Source organism: Neofelis nebulosa, chromosome 3, assembly GCF_028018385.1.
Source record: "Neofelis nebulosa isolate mNeoNeb1 chromosome 3, mNeoNeb1.pri, whole genome shotgun sequence".
Classification (NCBI taxonomy): Eukaryota; Metazoa; Chordata; class Mammalia; order Carnivora; family Felidae; genus Neofelis; species Neofelis nebulosa.
Genome location: NC_080784.1, coordinates 77,872,548 through 77,899,031, shown reverse-complemented (window position 1 = coordinate 77,899,031; position 26,484 = coordinate 77,872,548). Strand labels below are relative to the sequence as shown.

The following is a 26,484-nucleotide window of genomic DNA, read 5'->3' as shown; positions in this document are numbered from 1 at the left end:
TTATATACTTTATTACAAATTCACTTATATTCATTTAGAAGTAATTGGTTTGTTGTTATAGTGCTAAATAAATTATTGTACACAAATATAATTGTATATAATAATTTAAATTCATGTGAATAAAAATGATTAAATGAGACCAGTATACATTAGAAGCTTTCAAAAATGGTGACATTTCAGCTATTTCTGAAGAATTAAACTCACAAATATGTATACATACATATATACACATTGATATGTATGCATATTTGCAATAGAACAGAGCTACAATTGATAGGAAATATTATATTTACATTGGAACTTTCCAGCTTTGATTTATATTTAGCAAATGAAAGTCAAATATAATTTGTATTTAACAGAAAATAAAGATTATAGCTGTTTTTTAAAAATACTGGCACTGCTTGGTAAGAATATGCAATGGGAAAAAGTCTCTGCAACAAATGGTGCTTGGAAAACTGGACAGCAGCATGCAAAAGAATGAAACTGGACCACTTTTTTACACCATTCACAAAAATAAGCTCAGAATGTATTAAAGACTTAATGTGAGACCTGAAATCTTAAAAATCCTAGAAGAGAGCACAGGCAGTAATTTCTCCGAGACTGGCCATAGCAACATTTTTCTACCTATGTCTTCTGAGGCAAGAGAAATAAAAGCAATACTACACTATAGGGACAACATCAAAATAAAAAGTTTCTGCATAGCAAAGGAAACGATCAACAAAACTAAAGGCAACCTACTAAATGAGAGAAGATGTTTGCAAATGACCTATCCAATAAAGGGTTAGTATCCAAAATATATAAAGAACTTACACAACTCAACACACCAAAAAAAACAAACAACCCAATTAAAATTGGGCAAAAGACACGAACAGACATTTCTTCAAAGAAGACATCCAGATGGCCAACAGACACATGAACAGACGCTCATCACTCATCATCAAGGAATTGCAAATCAAAACTACATGAGTTATCACCTCACAACTGTCAAAATGGCTAAAATCAACAAGAACCAACTGTCAGCAAGGATGTGGAGAAAAAGAAATACTCTTGCACACTTAGTGGGAATGCAAAATGGTGCAGCCGCTGTGGAAAACACTATGGAGGTCCCTCAAAAAATTAAAAATGGAACTTCCCTATGATCCAGTAATCAACCTACTGAGAATTTTTCCAAAAAATACAAAAACACTAATTCCAAGGGATATATGCACCCCATGGGGTGCCTGGCTGGCTCAGTCTGGACAGCATGTGACTTTTGATCTCAGGATCATGAGTTCTAGTCCCACATTGGGTGTAGAGACTAAATAAATAAATATTTTTTTAAAAAGTAAAGGAATACATGCACCCCTATGTTTATAGCAGCATTGCTTCCAACAGTCAAAATGTGTAAGCAGCCCAAGCGTCTACCGATGAATGAATAAAGAAGATGTGGTACATATATATATATAATCAAATATTATTCAGCCATAAAAAGGAATGAAATCTTGCCATTTGCAAGGACATGAATGGAGCTACAGAGTATAATGCTAAGTAAAATAAGTCAGTCAGAGAAAGACAAATACCATATGATTTCACTCATACATGAAATTTAAACAAAATAAGTGAGTAAAAGGGGGAAAAAAAACATAAAGACAAACCAAGAAACAGACTCTAAACTATAGAGAACACAATGATGGTTACCAAAAGGGAGCTGGGTAAGTGGATGTGTGAAATAGGTGGTAGGGGTTAAGGACTGCATTTGTTATGATAGCACTGGGTGATGTATGGAATTATTCAATCACTATACAATATACCTGAAACTAATATAACATCGTATTTTGAATGTGTTGGAATTTAAACTTCAAAAAAAAAATACTGACACTGCTTTACAAAAGAAAGAAAAGATAACACTTATTTGCAAATATATCTAAAAAAGAAAAAAAAAGCTTAGTCAAAAGCTGCAATCTACTAAAATCGTATATGACAACATATAGAAGAATAAAAGAAAACCTCATTATTATAACTGTTCTCAACTACAAAAAGTTAGTGAAGATAGTAAAACAAAACCAATATATTACCTTGGCTGGAGTATGAATCCATATAGCTGGGTTAAGAAGAATGTGATCACACAATTGTTTGAGTAGGGGCATCCCATTCTGCAGATTACTCAGATATTTTGAAAATGCGAGACAAAGTTCAAGTACTGCTCTGTTGACATGGGATTTGGAAGACTGAAAAGAAAAAAATAGATGAAAGGTCACTACCAATACAAGGCAAAGTAAGTACATTAAAGGTTCTCAATACCAGAAAAAAGTTGGCCCACAAACTGCTAAAAGTTAAAGATGCCATGAGACTCGATGCCACATTTCTCTAAAAAAGCAATGGAAGCAAGGTAAAACAACAAAAAGTTATTTTAATTTTGGTAATTTTATGTAACCAAGGAGACACACTTGCAGAAAGAATTGCTCAACCACTTAGGAGACCAAATCCATGCCCTCAAAATTAAGAACAAAATATATAATGCATCTCATACTTTACCTTTTCAAGACTATATCCTATTACCAAGAAGCCCTTGCAGGCAAGCATCTGCTCCTGCATAGCAATTGAGTTCTTCAACAACTCCATGATAAAAGCCAGCAAAGTTGAACTGGAACAAAAACAACAGGCAACAGTCTGAAAAACTTACTCTTTTAAAAAAACAAGGTGGGGAGGGGGATTAAATAGATGCAGGCTTTCATCTATCTTAATAAAAAGTTCTCTATTTCAAGGAAAATGAAGTTATAAAATTGTCTCCAACATTATTTGGGGACTGGAATTTGAATGCAGGATTAGGACTTAATTATTTATTTCACGTACTTTATCATCAACCTACTAATAAGTCAATTACTTACAAACAACATGAGAAACATATATAAACTGAACAAAAATTAGCAATGTCTAAAAACAAGTAATAAAATGACTAACAGAAGTATATTAAGGCCTTAAAGAATAGATATAACTTAGATTAGCAAGTATATTCAATTTTAGAGAGTTAGAGGCCAGAGGCAAAAGACACATGGAGCAAATACACTAGGAAAGAAATACTTAGAAATGTGTTAGGGCTCCAGACTAGCCTGGTTCATGAAGAAGATAAAAAAGTAAATTTGGAATTTACAAACCGAAGTCCTCAAACACTAATTCAACAATTTTGTACATTATCCCAAAAGGAAAATCGTAATTCTGTAGTCAGTTGAGAAGACTTTTAAAACTGAATAGGGGCTAGGGCCATGCTCCTATCCTCACTTTTAGAGATACACAAAATGGAATGGAATTGAAGATCACCTGTTACCTCCTTCTCAAAGCCTCTGAGATACCCCCACAAACAAAAGAAGCCAACCTCCTCCCTCGACACAAGTGCTTTTAAAACTGTCAGCAATTTTGGGGTGCCTTCGCTCAGTCCGTTAAGTGTCCGACTTGGCTCATGTCATGATCTCATGGTTTGTGAGTTTGAGCCCCGCGTTGGGCTCTGTGCTGACAGCTTGGAGCCTGGAGCCTGCTTCACAGATTCTGTGTCTTCCTTTCTCTCTAACCCTCCCTCACTTGTGTTCTGTCTCTCTCTCTCTCTCGAAAATAAATAATAAACATTAAAAAAAATTTTGTTAAGTCTTCATTTTCAATAAAGATAAAAAGTTTAAAAAAAGAAAGGGAGAACCAAGAAAAAATAACTGAGCTCTGTTACAGAAGTTTCAGACCAGGACACATAAAAAAATTAATGAAGTAGCAATATGTCAAGGATAACTTTAATTATTTTAATGTAGACAATAACTACTTGATTTGATATCTCATTCATTTAAAAAAAAAAGTCATTTTGTTGCCTAAACATCTCAAGAGAATTATTACATCATGAAATACATACATTGATTAATTGGTATCAAATTACACAAAATCAGGGAATTCTAAAAATGAATAATGAAACACTCATTTACTCAAATAATACATTAAACATAATTACTAGTTTCACTAGAATATACAGCCATGAAAAATTCATTTAGACACCCCCTCCAATGTTTTATATTATGTCCTCTTATATCTTTGCCTTTTTTAGACTCTATACTGTAAGAGACAAATGTGTCCAACATACAATCTAGTATTTTCAAAAAGACCAAATGTAAATAAATAACATCATTAAAAATTTCAGTTTTAATTTAGTTATATGCAATAATTAAAATGAAAAGCTAAATCCCCATAATGAATCACTGCCATGTAATAATCTAAAATAACTTTTTAAATTAGAATGATAGACAAAAATGTATTCATTTTTGCTAAATCATTATTTCTAAATTTATTCTAAGAGAAGTTTATTATATTTTTTACAGCTTCCATATTTCCTACTGATAAAGAATTTAGATTACTACTACCTTTTTTTTTTTTTTTGAAAGAAAGAGAGACTGCAAGTGGCACAAAGGGGCAGAGGGAAAGAATCTTAAGCAGGCTCCATGATCAGCACAGAGCCCGACATGGGGCTCGATACCACCACCCTGATATATCATGACCTAAGCCAAAACCAAGAGGTGAATGCTCAATCATGAGCCACTCAGATGCCCCTAATACTACTATTACTGACAGGAATTTGTAGTAACCTTTAAAGTTCACAAATTTCTTTACATACATTCTTTTAACCCTACCAACAAATTTAAAAGGCAGAAAAAATATTGCGCAGCTCAACAGTAATAAAAGTCATCCTCATATCCACTTCAAGAACAAAATAATGGCACTCACCATATAGTCAAGTCAACCTCATCAGATAAATATTGCCTATAATCCAACTGTGCAAAAAGTGGAAACAGCACTTGTACTCCTCCAATTGAATGCATAGCACTTTGAATGGAATGTGTTAAAACTGCTTTCACATCCTTGTAAAACAGAAAACACAGTAAAGATTCCAATGATTTCCTTTCCCAAACAATAAAAAAAGCCTAACAAGAACAATACCTTATATCACATTTATTAATAGAAGCTACCTAATATACCTCACTAAAATTTACCATGAAAAATATTCTTAAAAGATTATATATAAAAAATGAAAAATGTCATAGCTAGTACCTGGAGCATGAGTGCATGCGGTGAATGAACAAAAATTGAAGGGTTGTCCTTAGGGGATGATTCAAGGCAGAGCTGGGCATCTGTAGCACGTGGATTGTACGTGAATGCAATGGCACTAGAAAGTTTGCCATCATACAAAAGAAGTTTGTGATGCTCAGCAAGAAACAGATCACTTTCCGCTTTGAATTTAAATGTACCCTAAAAATAAAGAGTAAAACAGTTAAAACAGTATACCACAAAAAGAAAATCTAGATACAAATCACCAGATACAAAAATTTAAGGAATATATCTTTAATCATTTTCCTAACAATATCAAGTAAGAAGAGCCCTGTTTCATTACTTCTTTAGTGGACTGTATTCATTTTAAAGATACAATGAAAATCAAGTCGGTATTAAAACCTTACATTTGGGGCGGCGGGGTGGCTCAGTCGGTAAGCGTCCGACTTCGGCTCAGGTCATGATCTCACAGTCCGTGAGTTCGAGCCCCGTGTCGGGCTCTGTGCTGACAGCTCAGAGCCAGGAGCCTGTTTCAGATTCTGTGTCTCCCTCTTTCTCTCTCCTCCCCCGCTCATGCTCTTTTTCTTCTCAAAAATAAATAAACGTCAAAAAAAAAATTTTTTTAACTTACATTTAAAAAGTATAAAACGTAGTGTCCTATGGCACATATTTCATCATTTTTTTCACTGTACTTTGTCTTTTTGGATTTTTTTTTTTTTTAAGAGAGAGAGAGGAAGAGCATGAGTGGGAGAGAGGGACAAAGGGAGAGAGAGAAGGCGAATCCCAAGCAGTTTCTGTGCTCCGTGCAGAGCCTGACACTGGGCTCAATCCCACAACCGTAAGATCATGACCTGTGCCCAAAACAAGAGTCACTCAACCAACTGAGCCACCCAGGTGCCCCCTTTTTGGATTTCTTTAATTGTGGTTATTAACACAGTACATAAATGTACCATCTTAAACATTTTTTTTTAATTTTTTTTAACGTTTTTTTTAATTTATTTTTGAGACAGAGAGAGACAGAGCATGAACGGGGGAGGGGCAGAGAGAGAGAGGGAGACACAGAATCGGAAGCAGGCTCCAGGCTCTGAGCCATCAGCCCAGAGCCCGACGCGGGGCTCGAACTCACGAATCGCGAGATCGTGACCTGAGCCAAAGTCGGACGTTTAACCGACTGAGCCACCCAGGCGCCCCAACATTTTTAAGTGTACAGTACAGTAAGTAGTATTAACTATATGCATATTGTTATATAACAAATCTCTAGAACTTTTACATCATGCAAAACTGAAGTTCAGTATATATTTAACATCTCATTTCTACCACTCCCCATTCCCTGGCAACCACCATATTCTACTTTCTGATTCTGTAAGTGTGACTATTTTTTGTAACTCATGTAAGCGGAATCCTAGCATACTTTTTATTTGCTTATTTCACTTCGTATCATGTCCCAAGCTTGACTACATGGTAGCATGTGTCAGAATTTCCTTCTTTTTAAAACTAAATAGTATTCCACTGTACATATATACATTTTATCTATTCATGTGTCCATGGACAATTAGGTTGCTTCAACCACTTGACTATTGTGAATGATGCTACAATAAACTTGAATATGAAAATATCTCTTTCAGATCCTGCTTTTAATTCTTCTGCTCAATCATAGGGTAATTCTAATCTTAATTCTTGAAGAACCACCATACTGCTTTCCATAGAGCCTACAGCATTCTACATCTCCACTAAACATCCCCATATATGCATTCCACATATGCACTAAACAGTGCATACGGGTACATATTTCTCCATACCCTAGCCAATACTTATTATTTTCAGTTTTTTTATACTAGCCATCCTAATGTGGTATGAGGTGGTATCTACTGTAGTTCTGATCTGCATTTCTCTGCTGATTTGTAATGTTGACCATCTTTTCATGTTTGTTTCCAATTTGAGTATCTTCTTTGGAGAAATGTTTATGCAAGTCTTTTGCCCACTTTTTTAGTGGGTTATTTGGAGATTTTTGTTGTTCAGTTGTAGGACTTCATTATAGATTCTGGATATTAACCCTTTATCAACTATATGGTTTTGTAACATGTTTTCTCATTTCACAGTTCGCCTTTTCACTCAATTCCTTGATACATAAAAGCTTTGACATGCCAAAGATTTTGAGATGGAAGACCCATTTGTCTATTTTTATCTTTGTTGCCTGTTTTGGTGTCATATCCAAAACATCACTGTCAAACTCAATGTCATGATGATTTTCCTCTGCTTTCAGGTAAGAAACTTATGTGTCTTAGGTTTAGGTCTTTAATTCATTTTGAGTTAATTCTGATATATGTTGTAAAGTAAGGATCAAAATTCAGTATTTACTGTGTAGATATCTACTTTTCACAAATCCAGGTTTTAAAAAGACTAGCCAGGGGCACCTGAGTGGCTCAGTCGGTAAAGCGTCGGCTCTGGCTCAGGTCATGATCTCATGGTTCCTGAGTTCAAGCCCCCACGTCGGACTCTATGCTGACAGCTCAGAGCCTGGAGCCTGCCTCAGATTCTGTGTCACCCTCTGTCTGCCCCTCCCCCACTTGCACTCTGTCTCTCACTGTCTCTAAAATAAATAAACATTAAAGAAAAAAAAATTTTTAAGACTATCGTTTCTCCATTGTGTGTGGTGTTTGCATCTTTGTAGAAGATCATTTGAGTATATGTGCAAAGATTTATTTCTGGACTCTCAATTCTGTTCTATTAGTCCATAGGTCTACCTTTATGCAAGCACCATAATGTTTTGATTACTATCCCTTTGTAATATGTCTTGAAATCGAGAAGTGTGAGACTTCTAATCATGTTCTTCTTTTTCAAGGTTGTGGCTATCTGGAGACCCTTGAAATTTCATATAAATTTTAGGGATTTTTTTTCCATTTCTGCAAAAAATACTATTTGGATTTTGATAGGAACTGTACTGAATTTGTACATCATGTTCAGCAGTATGCATTCTTTAACAATTGCAAGTCTTTCAATCCATGAACCGAGGGTATCATTCCATTTTGTGGCTTCTTTGATTTCTTTCAACAATGTTATAGACTTTTCAGTGTACAAGTCTTAAGCCATCCTTAGGTAAGTTGTTCCTAAGTACTCCTTTTTTATGCTTTTGTAAATTAGATTGTTGTTTTATTTTCCTTCTCAGGTTGTTCACTGTTGTTATAGAGAGAAACAGCTGATTTTTGTTCTTGGCTTGTATCCTGCAAGCTTGTTGAATTTATCAGTTGTAACAGGTTTTCATTTAGAATTTTCTACATATAAGATCAAGTCATCTGTGAAAAGATAATTTTACTTCATCCCTTCCAACTGGGATGCCTTTTATTTCCTCCTCTTGACTAACTGCTCTAAGACTCCGAGGACTGTGGCCTACAGAAATGGTGAGAATGGGAATCCTTGCCTTGTTCCTGTTCTTAGAGGAAAAGCTTTCAGTCTTTCACTAATGCATATGTCAGCTGTGGGCTTTTCATATGTAGCCTTATTATTTTGAAGTAGTTTCCTTCACTAGTAATTTGTTGAGTGTGTTTATAATTAAAGAATAAATTTTGTCCAATAGTTTTTTTGCATCAATTGAGATGACTGTGTGGTTTGTGTCCTTTACTCTGTTAACATGTATATTGCAATGATTGACTTTCATATGTCCTCCATTCCAGGACTAAGTCTCTGCTGGTGACAGACTATGATCCTTTTGGTGTGCTCTTGAATTTGCCTTGTTAGTATTTTGTTGAGGATTTTTGCATCAAAATTAACCAGGGATACTGGTCTATAGTTATCTTGTAGTGCCTTTGGCTATGGTATCAAAGTAATGCTGACCTCCTAAATTAAAATGAGTTTGGAGGGTGTCTGGTGGCTTAGTCAGCTGAGCATCTGACTCTTAGTTTCAGCTCAGATCATGACCTCACAGTTTTGTAGGGTCGAGCCCCGCGTCAAGGTCTGCACTGACAGTGCGAGGCCTGCTTGAGATTCTCTGTCTCCCTCTCTGCCTCTCCCCTACTCATTCTGTCTTTCAAAATAAATAAACTTTAAAAAGTTATGAATTTGGAAGTATTCCCTCCTCTTCATTTTTTGAAAGAGTTGAGGAAGATTGCTGTTAATTCTTCTTTAATGTTTGAATACTCCAGTGAAATCCTATGCAGTACACAGCTTTTCCTTATTCAGAGGTTTTGGATTATGGATTCAATTTCCTTAGTACCTACAGTCTCTTCAGATTTTCTCTTGATAGGCAGTGTGTTTCCAAGAATATCCATTTCTTCTATATTATTCAATTTGCTGATATAAAAATGTTCATAGTAGTCTCCTAATTCTTTTTAGATTCATGGCATTAGTAATAATTCTTCTTTCATTTTTTTTTTCTTCTTTCATTTCTTTTAGTTATTAGGTCTTCTCTTTTATCTTAGTCTAGCTAAGAACTTGTCAGGTTTGTAGATCTTTAAAAAAAACTCTTAGTTTTGCTAATTTTTTTTCTATTATTGTTCTAGTCTCTATATCATTTATTTCTACTTTGAATTTTTATCACGTCCTTTCCTCTGATAACTTTGGGATTACTTTGCTCTTCTTTTTCTAGTTCCTTGAAGGGAAAAATTAGTTATTGATCTGAGATCTTCCTTTATTCTTTTTAAAGGGCTATAAACATTCCTCTTGGTATTGCTTTCCCTAAATCCCATAAAGTTTGATATGTTGTTTTCACTTGGCTCCAGAAATTTCCTGGGGATTTCTTTGACACACTAGTTGTATGAGAGTGTGTTGTTTGATTTCCACAAATTTGTGTATTTTCCAGATTCCTTCTACTATTGACTTAATTTTATTGGGGTAAAAAAAAAGTATTTGGTATTATGATTTCAGTATTATTAAATTTGTTAATTTTGTGGCCTAATATGTTGTCTATCCTGAAGAATGTCCCATAGGAGCTTGAGAAGGATGTGTATTCTATTGTGTTTGGTGGGGTGTTCTGTATGTGTTTGTTAGGGTCCAACTGGTCTACATTGTTGTTCATGGTCTCTGTTTCTTTAGTAATCTCTCTGGTTGGTCTATCCGTTAATAAAAGGGTTTTGAAATGTCTTACCATTATTGTGTTAATACATACTTCTCCCTTCAATTCTGTCAAGGTCTGTTTCATATATTTTGCAGCCATAAAGTTAGGTGTATATATTTTTAATTATTGTATCTTCCTCGTGAATTGACACTTTTATCATTATATAATTTCCTTCGTAACAGATTTTGAATTAAAGTCTAATTTGGAGGAGCGTCTGGGTGGCCCAGTCAGTTCAGTGTCTGACTCTTGATTTCAGCTCAGGTCATGATCCCAGAGTCAAGGGATTGAGCCCCGTGTCAGGCTCCACAATGAGTGTGGAACCTACTGAAGATTTTCTCTCCCTGTGGCCCTCTCCCCTGCTTTCTCTCTCTCTCTCTCTCTCTCTCTCTCTCTCTCTAAAATGAATAAATGAAGTCTATTTTTTCTGATATACACATGGCCAACCCTGCTCTCTTTTGCTTACCATTTGCATGGGCTATCTTCTTCCATCCCTTCATATTCCATATTAGACCTATGGTGTCTCTCTTATAGACCAAAGACAGTTGGGTTTTGTTTTTTTAAATCCATTAGCCAATGGGTGATGGGTATTAAGGAGGGCACTTATGATGTGCACTGGCTGTTATTTTTAAGTGACAAATCACTAAATTCTACTCCTGAAACCAATATTACACTCTATGATAACTAACTAGAATTTAAATTAAAATTTAGGAGAAAAAAATCCATTTAGCCTATTTCTTTTAAGTGAGAAGTTTAATGCATTTACATTTGAAGTAGTTAGCGACTCACTATAGCCATTTTTGTTCACTATAATTTGCTAATTGACTTCTTTTATATGCCAATGATTGTTGGTATTTATATCCCTTGCTCCTTTTGTGTTAAGTTCTATAGGTATTTTCTTTGCCATATCCATTGGAATTACATAAAACATCTTAAAAGTTATAAAACTCTATTTTTTTTTACTTTTTTTAGACATTTATTAATTATTGAGAGACAGAGAGAGACAGAGCATGAGCATGGGAGGAGCAGAGAGAGGAAGAGACAGAATCCCAAGCAGGCTCCAGGCTCTGAGATGTCAGCACAGAGCCCGATGCGGGGCTCAAACTCACAAACCCGTGAGATCATGACCTAAGCCGAAATTGGACGCTTAACCAATTGAGCCACCCAGGCATCCCTATAATATTCTACTTTAAGCCAATAACGGCTTAAGTTCAATTACATACAAAACCTTTACACATTTACATCTCCATCACCCGATTTTATGTTAGTGATATCAAAAATTACATCTTTTCATATTATGTATAGATTTAGATTTTTATGCTTTTTCTCTTAAAGTCTGTATCAGAATTAAAAGTAATTTACGCAGGGGCGCATGGGTGGCTTAGTTAAGCATCTGACTCCTGGTTTCAGCTCCGGTCATGATCTCACATTAAGTTCAAGTCCCACATCGGGCTCCACGCTGACAGTGCAAAGCCTGCTTGGGATCTCTCTCCCACTCCTTCTTTCTCTGTCTCTCCTGATCTCTCTCTCTGTCTCAAAATAAATAAATAAACTTAAAAAAAGTGATTTATGCACTAATATTACAAGATTACAAGATTCTATATTTGCGTATATATTTACCTTTACCAGAAAGCTCATATTTTATCTTTTAAATCATACTTGTTTTTTTTTTTTTAGGTTTATTTTTTTAGAAAGACAGCATGAGCAGGGGAAGAGGCAGAGAGAGACAGGAACAGAGGATCCACAGCAGGCTCTGTGCTGAGAGCAGAGAGCCCGATATGGGGCTCAAACCCACAAATCATGAGATGACTTGAGCTGAAGTAGACTGAGGCACCCAGGCGCCCCTTAAACCATATTTCTAAGTAATCACAGACAAGGATTTTTTTCTTTAGTTTAACTATAACCACTTAAAGCTAAATGGAACATCTTTTCCAACAAAGACTTGCTGGATTCAACTTGTGAATTCTGCTTCAATACTGCTATAAAAATAAAATGTAAAACATGCTAAGACTGCCTTTATCTTTCTGACTTTTACACAAAACATTTAAAAAGCTTTAATATATAATTTTTCTAAAATTTCTGCCCCCTTGATAAGCAGTTAATAAATCTGTAAGCATTGATTTAATATTTTTTAATTTAATGAAAGCTGATTACAAAGGGAATTTTAGCATAAGTGAAATAAATGCTTTTAAATAATAAATACTTTTGAGGGGAAATGTCATTTGGGCAACCTACAAAAGCTAACCTATTTAAGAACTTACAATATATAGACATATAATATGGGAGATTATATAATTCATTTTCCAAAGGCAGAAACTAAGAAAGTCTAAAGAAATAAGTGATTTCTTTGAGTCCACAAAGTTAATCCGTGGCAGAGTAAAGATCAGAAACTAGTTCAATTAAACAAATAATTTAGCCTGTGCTACTATTCAAAGTACAGTATGTCAACATTAGCAGGTAAAAATTTTGAAAACAAATAGCTAAACATTTTTTCTATTTTGTTTGGAATTGAGGAATAAATCACTACCACTAACCAATCTAAACAAAACTAAATCTAAAACTAAAACTAAGACTTTCACATATTTCAGGAATTGCTGCTAAATTTATAGAAACAATATTCATGTGTAAATACTATTTGATATGATTAATTAAAATAAAAAAATACCCTTTCAAAGTACTTAAAGCAACATGGTACTTCATCAAACACTAAGACAATATGAAAGAAGTATTTAACCCTTCATTTCTTTTGAAATATTTATTATTTTAATCTTTAAAGCACTGAATCAATTGCAATTGCCAGAAGCAATCCTGAGATTGCTGGTTTTCCATATCCCTGCTACCTTAAGTTATAAGGGGTTCTCTAAAACATGGATTATACAACACAACAGATTTCAACAGTAAAAAATAAAGCAAGAAGTAATTCTAGGATCATCAATTTCTCACATAACATGATTTTCAGTACAGTTTTATCACTATCTGACCATACATATGAGGAAAAGATGACTTTTTTTGTTAGAGATGACTACCGATAAGATTTCTGACCTAGCACTAATACCAGCAGTTATTTCTACACATTTACCATTAAGATGCCTTTCTGGACCTCAGTATACTTCATGGATAAGAATATAAACTATGACCAAGTGTGATTATCCTGGAAACAAAAGGTTGATTTAACAATATCTGAACAATTTAATATACTATATTAATAAAAACAAACGTGATCATCCCAAAAGAAGCACAAAGAACATATCACAAAATCCAGCAACGTTTCATGATGAAAACACTCAACCAGACTAGGAATAAAAGTGAACTTCCTCAAATAAACAAAGAACATCTACAAACAGCTAACAGCAAACACCATACTGATGGCAAAAAAAAAATGGAATGCTTTTTCTCCTAAGATCAGTAAAAATACAGGGATGTCTGCTTTCAACACTTTTCTTGTTTTTTCTTTTTTAATTTAATTGCAGTAAAACCACTTAACAGAAGATCTATCCTCTTAACAGATATTAAGTGTACAATACAGTATTTTTATAGGCACAATGTTGTACAGCAGATCACTCGAACTTGTTCACCTTGTATAACTGGAATTTTATACCCACTGATTGTCAATTCTCCTCTTCTCTCTCCCCCAGCCCATGGCAACCACCCTTCAATTCTTTGTTTCTATGAGTTTGATATTTTAGATATCTCCTATGAGTGGAATCATGCATTATTTGCCTTTCTATGACTGATATATGTGTCTCCCTCTCTCTCTGCCACTCCCCTGATCGCACTCTGTCTCTGTCTCTCTCTCAAAAATAAATAGACATTAAAAAAAATTTTTTTACAGATACTAAAAATAGCCAAAACAATCTTGCAAAAGAACAAAGTTGGAGGACTCATGCTTCCTGACTTAAAAAATGAATTACAGAGGTGCCTGAGTGGCTCAGTCGGTTAAGTGTTTGACTCTTGATTTCAGCTCAGGTCATGATTTCACTTTATGAGTTTGAGCCTCGCATCGGGCTCTACGCTGACAGTGCAATGCCTGCTTGGGATTCTCTCTTTCTCTCTCCCTCTCTCACTGCCCCTTTCTCTCTCTCTCTCTCTCTCTCTCTCTCAAAATAAATAAATCAACTTAAAAAACTGTATTACAAAACTGCAGTATTCAAGACTGTGTTCTACTGGCCTAGAGATACAGTTGGATGAAACAGAATTTAAAGTCCAGATATAAACACTTAGATTTAAGACACATAGTATCTATACTCATACTGACTGTAAACTATGTAAACACTTCAATTAAAAGGAAAGATTATCAGAGTTGATCAAAAAGCAAAACTCATTTTATAAAATTCAATATGTCTCTGATAATAATTCTCAGGAAACCAGAAATGGAAATTTCTCAACTCCATAAAAGGCATCTATAAAATATGTATGATTGCTTTCCCCCTAAAATCAGAAACAACGCAAAAATGTCTATTCTCACCAGTTCTATTTAATTATTTATACTGGTGGTCTTAGTACAAAACAAAAAAGGGAAGAGGCATAAAGACTGGAAATGAAGAAATAAAATTTACAGTCTATAATAACATATGTATAGGAAATCCTAGAATACTCTAGTAAAAGTAATAGCAAATTTAGCAAGGTCAATAAACAAAATTCAACTATAGACTAGAAACAAATAATTAGAAACTGAGACTTGAAATACAAATTATTACTTGAAAAACATTAAACACTTAAGAATACATTTAACAAAATGTATATATCACCTATACAAAGAAAACCAAAAAACAGTGCTGGAAGAAATTAAAGAAAACCTAAATAAATAGAGAGATACATCATATTCACAGGCTGGAAAAATCAGTATCAGTAGGATGGCCAATTCTTCTCTAATTGATCTAATATTCAATATAATACCAAATAAAATCCCAGTAGACATTTCTCTAGAAATTGATAAGCGAGTTCTAAAAGATATATCTGGAAATGCAAAGGGTTTAGAAAGCCAAAACAATTTGAAAAAGAAAAATAAAGTGAGGTTTCAGACTTCCTGTTTTCAACGCTCGCTGTGAAACTAACATTAATCAAGATAATACAGTATTGGCATAAGAAAGACATATAAGTCATTGAAATATAAAGATGCCAAGGTAAGGCAATGGAGGAAGAATGCAATTTATAAAACACCAGTACTGGGACACCAGGGTGTCCATATTGGGTGGGGGGGGAGGGAAGAACCTTGACCCTTGACACAAAAAATAACTAAAAATGGATCACAGGCCTAAACAAAAATGCTGAAACTGTAAGAGAAAAACACATGAGAAAATCTTTCCAACCAATCTGTTCTTCAAAAGATACATTATGAAAACAAAAAGGTGGAGCACCTGGCTGGCTCAGTCAGTGGAGAGTACAACTCTTGATGTCAGTTCAGGTCATGATTCCAGGCTTCTGGGATCAAGCCCCACACTGGGCTCCACACTGAGCATGGAGCCTGTTTAGGATTCTCTCTCTCTCCCTCTGCCCCTCTCCCCCACTCATACTCATTCTCTCTCCTAAAAAAAAAAAAAAAAAAAAGGAAGGAAGGAAAGAATGAAAGAAAGAAAGAAAAGTTTTAAAATAAAGAAAGAAAATAAGACAAGACACAAACCAGGGGAGAAATATTTGTAACTCATACATCTGATAAAATTCTTGTATCCAGAATATATAAAGAAATCTCAAAACTTAACAATAAGAAAACAAACAACCAAACAAAAAATACACAAAAGATGTTAACACACTTCACAAAGGAACATACAAAAATGATCGATAAGCAAAAAAAAAAAGATGCTTGGGATCTCTACTCATTATAATAAGCAAATTAAAACCAAACTGAAATACGGCTACATACTCACTGAGATGCCTAATATTAAAAAGACCAGCAATACAAGATGCTAAGGATGTGGAGCAAGTAGAAAGCTCATATACTGCTTATAGAAATGTAAAATTATACAACAACCTTGGAAGAGAGTTTGGCAACTTCGGTTACCATATCAGTTAGTAATTCCACTCTTAAATATTTATGAAATAAAATTATGTGGCAGCACAAAGATTTATACACCAATATTCAGAGCAGCTTGTTCATAACAGCCCAAAACTGGAAATAACCCTAATGTCCATCAATAGAAGAATGCGTTAAAAAATTGTAGATATGGGGGCATCTGGCTGGCTCAGTCAATAAAGCATGCGACTCTTGATCTTGGGGTTATAAGTTGGAGCCCCATGATGGGTGTAGTGGTTAGTTAAAAAAAGAAATAAAATCCTTTTTAAAAAAACTGTGATATATTAATACAATGGAATGCTACTTAGCGATAAAAAGAAAGAAACTACTACAACATAACAACATGGGATGACTCTCACAAGAAACCAAACTCTAAGGAGCACATGCTGCATGATTCCACTTACATAAAACCTTAAGAAAAACAAATCTACTCTAGTGACAGAAAGCAGATTAACAGTTTCTCTCAAGAAGAATTAAGTGGAGTTAGAGAAGTGGAAGTAACTGACTGGGAAGGAGCACAACTGAACATCTGCAGGAACAGAATTATTCCATTTCTTTAATGTTGTGGTAGTTACACTTTTGTCAAAACTAATTAAAATAAAAATATACTGAATGTAATGGTATGTAAATCAACTCAGGAAAACTGGTTTTGTTTTCAGAAAAACAGAGCAGACTAACATGCTCCCTGAAACCAAACTAGAGTAACAATGGCTTAACCCAGAGATTCCCATTTTTTTTTTTTTAATGTTGATTTATTTGGAGCAGGGGAGGGACAGAGAGACAGGAGAGAGAGAAAGAATGTCAAGCAGGCTCCTTGCTGCCAGCACAGAGCCCAACACAGGGCTCGAACTCAGGAACTATGAGATCAATGTCCTAAGCTGAAATCAGAGAAGTTGTTTAACCAACTGAGCCACCCAGGCACCCCACAAATTTTCTTAGTTCATGACAGTCTTAGCATTGCAGTAACTGTTTATGGTGCTTTAGATCAAAATAAATACTACTAAATAATTTGGTTCAAACAACTTTATATTTTAATAATTTAACAGCCATTTGAAAGAATTAAGGAACAAGTCAAAAGAAAAAATGTCTCTTTCATTATATTAGCAAAATTAGTTATTAATTTTTATGCATATTGAGAACTGCATGAACTCTCTCAAATTTGGAATCAGATTTCACACCATCATCCTCATTTCCTTTTCCACATTAATTTCCACATAGTACTTGTTTTTAATCACAGTAACTGTTGAAAATTTAGTTATGCAAAAACTGACATCATCAAATGCAGCATGAATGCAAGTTGAAACTTGAGCTAGTAGTATGCACAGAGGCCCACATGACAAGTATACTGTGTTTCCCTCAAAAATTTAAAGTATCCTTCAGATTCCTGTGACTTCCCTGTAGTGTCCCTGATTACTCTGACTTTCAATTTTGTCCCATGCATCACCTACCTTTAAATCAAGTTCAACTAACACTGGTTAAGCAATGAACAGCAAGTAAAGTACCTTATATCCCAGTCCCAACTGATAAATAGCAAAAATCTGAGCAGCATTAAGAGCTTCACTAAAAAGGTAAACTGCAGTCATCTGACCACAGAATACTCTATTTGCATCTGCTGTTTCTGACGAGCCCAGGAAACATTTGTCAAAGGTCTGTGAAAGAAAACAGATTGTATTAAAGAAAAAACAACAATATCTCCTCAAGAAATAATAACCTATATTGATTAAATGTTTCAGGATAAATTTTGGTATAAATGTTTCATCTGTTCTAATCTGGCTAAATTAAAATAATTCATTTAGCATTTCACTTAATTCATTATTATCAAGTGTAGAGATCAAGAAAGACATCATAAAAAAGGAGAAAGCCAAAGTTTTCCAGAGTACAATAAATAAAATCTGACGACAAAGTGTATGTAAGAAAGAAGAGTCAAAGAAATCATGATGGATTCTGAAGGTTCATACTTGAGTAACCAAAAAAGCAAATGGAAGAACAGTCTTTGTTATAAGAAGAAAAATCAGGGGCGCCTGGGTGGCGCAGTCGGTTAGGCGTCCGACTTCAGCCAGGTCACGATCTCGCGGTCCGTGAGTTCGAGCCCCGCGTCAGGCTCTGGGCTGATAGCTCGGAGCCTGGAGCCTGTTTCCGATTCTGTGTCTCCCTCTCTCTCTGCCCCTCCCCCGTTCATGCTCTGTCTCTCTCTGTCCCAAAAATAAATTAAAAAAAAAAAAAAAAAAAAACGTTGAAAAAGAAGAAAAATCATGAGTTACGTTTAGGACATAATCTGCCTTTCGGCGAGTTAATATGTATGGAGCCAACATGAATGGAGAAGCAGGGTTCTGTAAGTTTGGTGAGAAGTTAAAATTGTAAAGACAGACTTTTGCAGATATCAAGGTATAGACAATGGGTAAGATCATGGAATACAATCTCTCAAATATGTAAATCCAGAAAAGCAGATGCATGTATCTCTTCTAACGTTAAAAACAAAAAAAATTCTCTTAACATCTAGGTTACAAACCACATTTTAAAAATCCACATGTCCACAAAAAAAGACTAAAGTTCTTCACATCCCTTTAAATGGTTATGCAACAAAAAAATCATTAGAAAGAATGTTGAAAAATAAATACGTATTGATATTAGGGAATACAGAAAAGTTGTTAACATTTGGCTTCTCAAGACAATCCACCTAAGTCAAATCACTGCTTCACATGCTGGTGATCTTGGCAAATTACTTAATCTCTCTGTGCTTCAGTCTCCTTACCTGTAAAATGGGAGATTATAATAGTACTTATCTTGCAAGGTTGGTGCTTTTAGAAAATAAAGGTATTTATTACAATGCTTGGAGTACAAGAAGCACTCAATAAAAGTTAACATAAGGAAAAAACAGGCCAAAAAACAACATATATATCTGATGCCCTTTTTGTGTTTTCAAAAAAAAAAAAGGAGAGCTAACATTTACTGAGCACTTACTCTGTACAAGGCACTCTACTAATTAATTTGTAAACAGTATCTCATGTAGTTATCACATTAACCTTCTGAGATACATACTATTTTACACCCATTTTCAGGTGGAGAAAACTTAGGCCTAATAGATTAAGGTCATACAGTCAGTAAGTGACAGAGTTGGGATTCAAACCTAAGACTATCTGTTACAAAAACCCAAGCTCTTAAGATTATCATTACATAATACATAAATATGCGTAGCATAGGATATAAAAGAAGAATTTAATGGTGAATGGTGTAATGGTTTGTAATCATTTTCCTATTTATATTTTTCAAGTTTTCTATTTGAAAACGTAATTGGTGGGGAAAAAAGAACATTTTAATTTAATTCCTACTGAAAATTTTAAATTTAATTTGAATTGTACATATCTTTTCCTCAATCCTGAAAAAATTATTACATAATAGTTATCTATAACAGCTATGAATTATTTGCAAAATTTATAAGCATGTATCATCCTACTCATTCATAAAAATGATCAGAATTCTGCTGTAGAGCTCCTAACTATACCCATTGTTACCTATAAATGCTCTTCTTTACCCTATCCAGAATAATTTTTTAACAAGGACTCAACATTCTAGCCAAACTTAACTCTGCCATTGTGGTATTCTAAAATTTATACTCAATGTAAAATATATTTTTCATATTTTAAAACAATTTTTTCAAACCACTTACATCACTGGTGTTGACAAACCATGTTATCTCTCCATAGGAAGCTAGCTCACCATTCACATAACATCGAAGCTCACTGTTCTTCCATCGGTTATAAATGTGCACTATAGTTACCATATACCACTGAATAAGTAAAAAGTTTGGGAAAAAAAGGATTATGATTCTTGAAATAACTCAACCACACTCAAAATAACAAGTAAAACTTAAACTATAAGTTACAATTAAATATCAAAATAAAATAAATATCAATAAAATAGTATCAATATTCAACCTTTGGAATATTTAATCAAGGGAACTCTCAATACATAAGAACTTACTGTGAAATTACCTTTCCAACTCTTTACTATGAAAGTTTTCAAATATATCCCAAAAAAGTTAAAAGTTTAGTACAAATACCCTCTTTTCCACCATCTAGATACCACAATTGTCAACATTTTGCCACATCTGTTTTACCTATTTATCTATATGTACATACGTTTTGCAGATGAACCATTTATTAATCTCTAAATTTTAAGGTACAAAAGAAAACACATATTACTACTACTACTAAAGTAACTTCCATTGATATTGTCTCATTGATATTATCCCAATACTCTATGAATAACAAAATATCATTCTTTTTATTATCCAAATCAGGGAAGTTAACAATTGTCCAGTGACTTATACTTCATTTTCTGAAACAGGATAAACAGAGTTGTGATCTACCACATGTTATGTCATTAATATTAAAACAAAGCATTTTGAAGGCTAGTATAGCTTGTTAAATTAATTACGACTTACTAACATCACATACCTTTTGTGGCTTAAAATCAAATTTCACACAGTGTTGAAAGCCTTTTCCTTTTGACTTTATCGAGGTTATAATCAAACAGCCCCCAACAAAGTGAGCAGAGTAACCAAGACCTTTGCTGGTTCTGAAACTATAAAGAATAATTTTCACTTTACCTCTAAATATTCTTTCATTCTCAAAGGAAGATAGTAACACTGACTTACAAAAATACATACCAATATAAATAGGGTTTATCCTTATCCACATTGATGTTATTCACAGGATCCATTCTTAGCCAGGTATGAAATGTAAAACCATTCTGGTATGGCCATTTGGCTATAGGAGGTAATGCAATGGCCTAAAGAAAAACATTGAGTTATTAATTCACGTGAAAAATTTTATTACTGAAATCAAGAAAATGAGACTTTACAATGCTATATATATTTCTGCTACATGTTATTCTATATCATGTTTAAAGTATTTATAAGCTTATTTATCTGAAAGACTTTTCCAAATTTTTCAAATTTTCCAAAATACATAGTAGTGATGGTAATTTAATAAAATGATAAAAACATTCCAGATGACCTGCTGGATACACTCATCTTTGCTTCATTTCTTACAATGAAGAAAAGATTCAAGAGAATTCCAAATAAAAGAGATAGGTAGTGATATCAAATTGGAAATATGTTATTCAAATGTTAAGATATTAGAATAGAGAAAGATATACAAGAAAGGAAAAGAAAAAAGTTAACAAAAAGGTTAGAATACGCTTATTTTTAATAGCAAATATAAAGCTGAACAGAATTAGTTCATAACATTTTTCCATAACATTTTTAAATTAAATTCACAGTCACTATATAAATAACTTTACCACCTGGTTTCAAATATTATTGAAAAGATAATTTGGGGACACCTGGGTGGCTCAGTTGACTGAGTGTCTAGCTCTTAATTTCAGCTCAGGTTATGATCTTACAGTTTGTGGGATCATGCCCTGCATCAGGGTCTATGCTGACAGCACAGAGCCTACATGGGATTCTCTCTCCTCTCTCTCTGCCTCTCCCATGCTTGCATGCACACATGCACACCCTCTCTCAAAAAATATAAACACACACTAAAAAAAATTGTTTTAAAGAAAGATCATAATTTTATTTAAAAGTACAAATTTTAAAATCAAATTTTATTTCAAAGTACATAATGAAAGCAATCCAGAATAGCAAAACAAAATCTTGAAAATGAACAAAGTTGATATTCACGCTACCAAATTCAAAACCTACCAAACAAAGCTACTATAACAAAGACTGTGTCGGGGTGCCTGGGTGGCTCAGTCGGTTAAATGTCCAACGTTGGCTCAGGTCATGATCTTGCAGTTGGTGACTTTAGGCCCGCATGAGGCTCTGTACTGACAGCTCAGAGCCTAGAGCCTGTTTCAGATTTGGTGTGCCTCTTTCTGCCCCTCCTCTACTCCCTCTCTCTCTCCCTCTTTCTCAAAGATAAATAAACACTAAAAAAATTTTTTTTAATAAAAAAAAAAAAAGACTGTGTGGTACTGATGTAAAACCAGAAATACACATCAATGGACTAAAACTGAGAGCACAGAAATAAACCCCTATATTTGTGTTAAACTGATTTTCTAAAATTTTTTTTTCAACGTTTTTTATTTATTTTTGGGACAGAGAGAGACAGAGCATGAACGGGGGAGGGGCAGAGAGAGAGGGAGACACAGAATCGGAAACAGTCTCCAGGCTCCGAGCCATCAGCCCAGAGCCCGACGCAGGGCTCAAACTCACGGACCGCGAGATCGTGACCTGGCTGAAGTCGGACGCTTAACCGACTGCGCCACCCAGGCGCCCCTCTGTTAAACTGATTTTCAAGAAGAATGTCAAGACAATTCAATGAAGAAATCACAGTTTATTTCAACAAATGTGCTGAACTAGATATCCAAAAGCAAAAACATGAAGTTGATTACTTTCCTATATCATACACAAAAATTAACCCAAATAGATCATAGATCTCAATGTAAAAGCTAAAACTATAAAACTCTTGTAAGAAAAAAATAGAGGTAAGTTTTCATGACCCTGGGTTAGGCAAATCCTTCTTCATTATTCCACAAAAACCACAAGCAAGAAAAGAAAACATGTATGAACTGAACTTCATTAAAATTTTAAAAAGTTTGTGCTTTAAAGGATATGATCAAAAAAGTTAAGACAAAAGCCAAAAGAATGGAAGAAAATATGTGCAAATCATACATCTGATAAGCAACTTGTATTCAGAATAAAGAACTCTTACAATTCAACAAAAGACAAATAATTTAAAAATGGACAAAAGATATGAATAGACCAGACCTGTCTCCAAAGAAGATATCATACAACCAATACAGACATGAAAAGATGCTCTACATTATTAGTCACTAAAGAAATGCAAATCAAAGCCACACTGAGATACTATTTGACCCCATTAGGAGGATTATAGTCAAAAAGATACCTGGGGCATATGTAAAGGGAGAAAGAAGACACATGGGGGAAGATAGGAAGGGCGGAGATGTAGTTTTGGGGAGAAACCAATGGTGGGTGCTACAGGAAGGAGCCATGGTCTTAGAAAAAGGCGAGAGACAGCCAAGAGAACACAACAGAACGCACAAAGAGAACGCTTCCCCAAACCCACTGGCTGGGAAAACGAGAGGGCCTGATTTTCATGAGTTCTTGCAATCAGTGGGGTTTAAAAACTAGTTTTAAAGGTTAGCAGGCTTGGCTGTAATAGAGTCCTTAGAGTGCTGCCCTAATTCTAGAGAGAAGGCAGGCAAACAACCCAAGGGTGCAGACAGCACAGAAGCAAGATTTGAGGGGCACCTGAGACACACTTGGCGGGAGATTACTCGCTCTTCCTGGAGCATTTCTCTGAGAGGTGAGCATGCAGGAGATGCCTTTCCAGGGACAAAGGAGCAGATTGGCGCTATTTCCTTCTCCTGTCCCTCAGCTTACACACAGAACTACAAGCAGAAAGCACCTCAGCCCCACATTGGCTGCCTAAATTGCTTACACCAAGTCCCACACCACAGCACTGTAGCACAACTGCTCTTCTCCGTGAAGCTTGTCTCACTCCCAGCATGGCAACACACTCCCCCAGAAGACCAGCCCAGGCTGCTGCCCACGCCACATCCCTAAAGCCTGGAGTTTTAAAACTCAGCAGGCTAGAAATTGATCTGAGGACTGAGAGAACAAAGGTGCATGTCTACAGGCAGAAAAAACCACCACCTTGTGGAGGACAAGAACTGCACAGAGTGATTTGGGGGAGAGAGGAGCTGTAGGCACACTGAGAGGAGGGAGCCCTGACTACATGGAGTGGAAGGAGTCGGGGGAGAGAAAGGAGGAGTGAATAAAGAATGAAAACACACACAGGGGACTGCACAGGAAAAACTCTTCCCCAAGACTAACAACAGGGAAGAAGAGGGTTTAAATACTACAAGTTTTTTATAAATAGTGAAGTGCAGAGTCTGAAGTTTCAGGGGTCAGGGTCATTGTGCTCCTGTGAGGAAGGAGGACAGAAGCCCAACAGCAAGCAGTATCATCTGAAGATCCCCTGGGGTGCATAGAGGGAAAAAGTTTGCCTCCTTGGAGTTCATTTGGTAGCGGTAATACAGCCGCTCCAGGGGCAAAAGGTAGGCTAAGGCACCACTGAGCTGTCCAATTCACCAGCATAGGAACAAACATGCTGCCTGAGGGCAGAAAAACTTGGTGCCAGCTTTCTGCTGTGATTTACCATAAACTCCAAACCACACTGAGCAATCCCACAATCCTTTTCTGGGACAAGCCAGTACAGGCCACACTGCAGCAAGACCTACCCCAGAGACTCAGCACAAGGCCTCACTGTGGGGCATCTCTCAAGTTTAGAGTTTTGAAATACAGCCTCGCCTGAAATATAATACAGGAGGGCTGTGCTGCCTGACAGATGGACAGCTTACACAGGGTGAAGGCAGGGATCTGACAGAAGTCAGGGTCACAGGAGGGGTGACTGTTTGCTCTTCTGCGAGGGCTTACAGAGAAGCAGCAGATAACAGCTCCCTATTCCAGAGAGGAGACAGCAGGCAAAGCCATTTTCACCACGAGCCCACCAGATGACCCACTTCAGTGACCTAAACAGCACCATCAGTGGGAGACCGGCCACTACACCAAGCTCTCCTATCCCCCCCACCCCGACTCCTCACCGCCACCACCATCCCCACCACCCTGCACCATGTAGATGCATCCCCACTAGAGCAAGTAGGCCTAAGAATCAGATCAACAGGGTCCTCCCCTAGAGGACCAGCACAAAGCCCTGGCACAAACAAGTCTACTGATCATAGAATGCTGCAAGGCTTCAGCGATAGGGGAAAGAGGATCTAATTTCTTTTGTATTTTTTTATTTTTAATACTTTAATTCTTTTTAATTTATACATATAAATGCATATACACATACATATTTCTTAACTGCTATTTTTTAGGATCTTCTTTTAACAAGCAGACCAAAACACACCTAGAATCCACTTAAATTTTTTTTCTAGACAAAGTGACAAGAGGAAGTAATTCACCCCAAAAGAAAGAACAGCAAGTAGAAATCAGAGCCAGGGATTTAATCAATACAGATATAAGAGAGATGTTTGAGCTAAAAATTAAAACAACAATTACAAGAATACTAGCTGGGTTATGGGGGCGCCTGGGTGGCGCAGTCGGTTAAGCGTCCGACTTCAGCCAGGTCACGATCTCGCGGTCCGTGAGTTCGAGCCCCGCGTCAGGCTCTGGGCTGATGGCTCGGAGCCTGGAGCCTGTTTCTGATTCTGTGTCTCCCTCTCTCTGCACCTCCCCCGTTCATGCTCTGTCTCTCTCTGTCCCAAAAATAAATAAAAAACGTTGAAAAAAAATATTTAAAAAAAAAAAAAAAAAAAAAGAATACTAGCTGGGTTTGAAAAAAGTATAGAAGACACTAGTGAATCCCTACTACAGGGATAAAACACCTAAAACCTAGTCAGACCAATATTAAAAATGCTATAACTGAGATGCAAACATAAATGAATGACATAGTAATGAGGATGAACAAAAGCAGCAAAACGAATCAGTGATACAGAATATAAAATTATGGAAAATAATGACATTGAAAAGAAGAGGGAGAGAAAGGTACTGGTTCACAAAAGTAGACTCAGGAAACTCAGTGACTTCTTAAAATGTGCTAACATTCATATCATAAGAGTCCCAGAAGATAAAAAAGACAGAATAAGGGCAGATGATTTATGTTAGCAAATTATAGTTGAAAACTTGCCTAATCTGGGGAAGGACACAGACATCAAAATCCAAGAAGCACAGAAAACTCACATTAAACTCAACAAAAGCCTGACCTCACCAAGATACATCATAGTCAACTTCACAAAATACACAAACAAGTAAAGAATTCTAAAAGCAACAAAGAAAAAAAGTCCTTAACTGACAAGGGAAGACAGATCATATTTACAGCAGATCTATCCACAGAAACTTAGCAGGCAAGAAAGGAATGGCAGGATATATTCAATGTGCTAAATGGGAAAAATAGGCAGCCAAGAACATTTTATGTGGCAAGGGTATCATTCAGAATAGGAGAGATAAAGAGATTCCCAGACAAACAAAAACCAAGAAGTTCATGATCACTAAACCAGCCCTATAAGAAATATTAAAAGGGATTCTCTGGGAATGCAAGCTGGTGCAGCCACTCTGGAAAACAGTATGGAGGTTCCTCAAAAAATTAAAAATAGAACTACCCTACGACCCAGCAATTGCACTACTAGGTATTTATCCAAGGGATACAGGTGTGCTGTTTCAAAGAGACACATGCACCCCATGTTTATAGCAGCACTATCAACAATAGCCAAAGTATGGAAAGAGCCCAAATGTCCATCGATGGATGAATGGATAAAGAAGATGTGGTATATATATACA

General features: G+C 35.6%; 1 protein-coding gene across 6 annotated transcripts in view; it reads right to left on the bottom strand.

Annotated features, from left to right (window-relative positions):
• LRBA (LPS responsive beige-like anchor protein) overlaps nt 1–26,484 on the bottom strand; it is a 780,253-nt gene that overhangs the window by 656,888 nt on the left and 96,881 nt on the right. For all 6 annotated transcript variants that reach the window (XM_058721178.1, XM_058721180.1, XM_058721181.1 and 3 more), the window contains exons 6-13: nt 20,782–20,903; nt 20,570–20,696; nt 19,780–19,899; nt 17,615–17,761; nt 5,059–5,256; nt 4,735–4,868; nt 2,515–2,623; nt 2,055–2,207 (exon numbers count right to left, since the gene is read on the bottom strand). In XM_058721178.1, the coding sequence (XP_058577161.1) occupies nt 2,055–2,207; nt 2,515–2,623; nt 4,735–4,868; nt 5,059–5,256; nt 17,615–17,761; nt 19,780–19,899; nt 20,570–20,696; nt 20,782–20,903 (1,110 nt within the window). The remainder of the gene's footprint in view (nt 1–2,054; nt 2,208–2,514; nt 2,624–4,734; nt 4,869–5,058; nt 5,257–17,614; nt 17,762–19,779; nt 19,900–20,569; nt 20,697–20,781; nt 20,904–26,484) is intronic.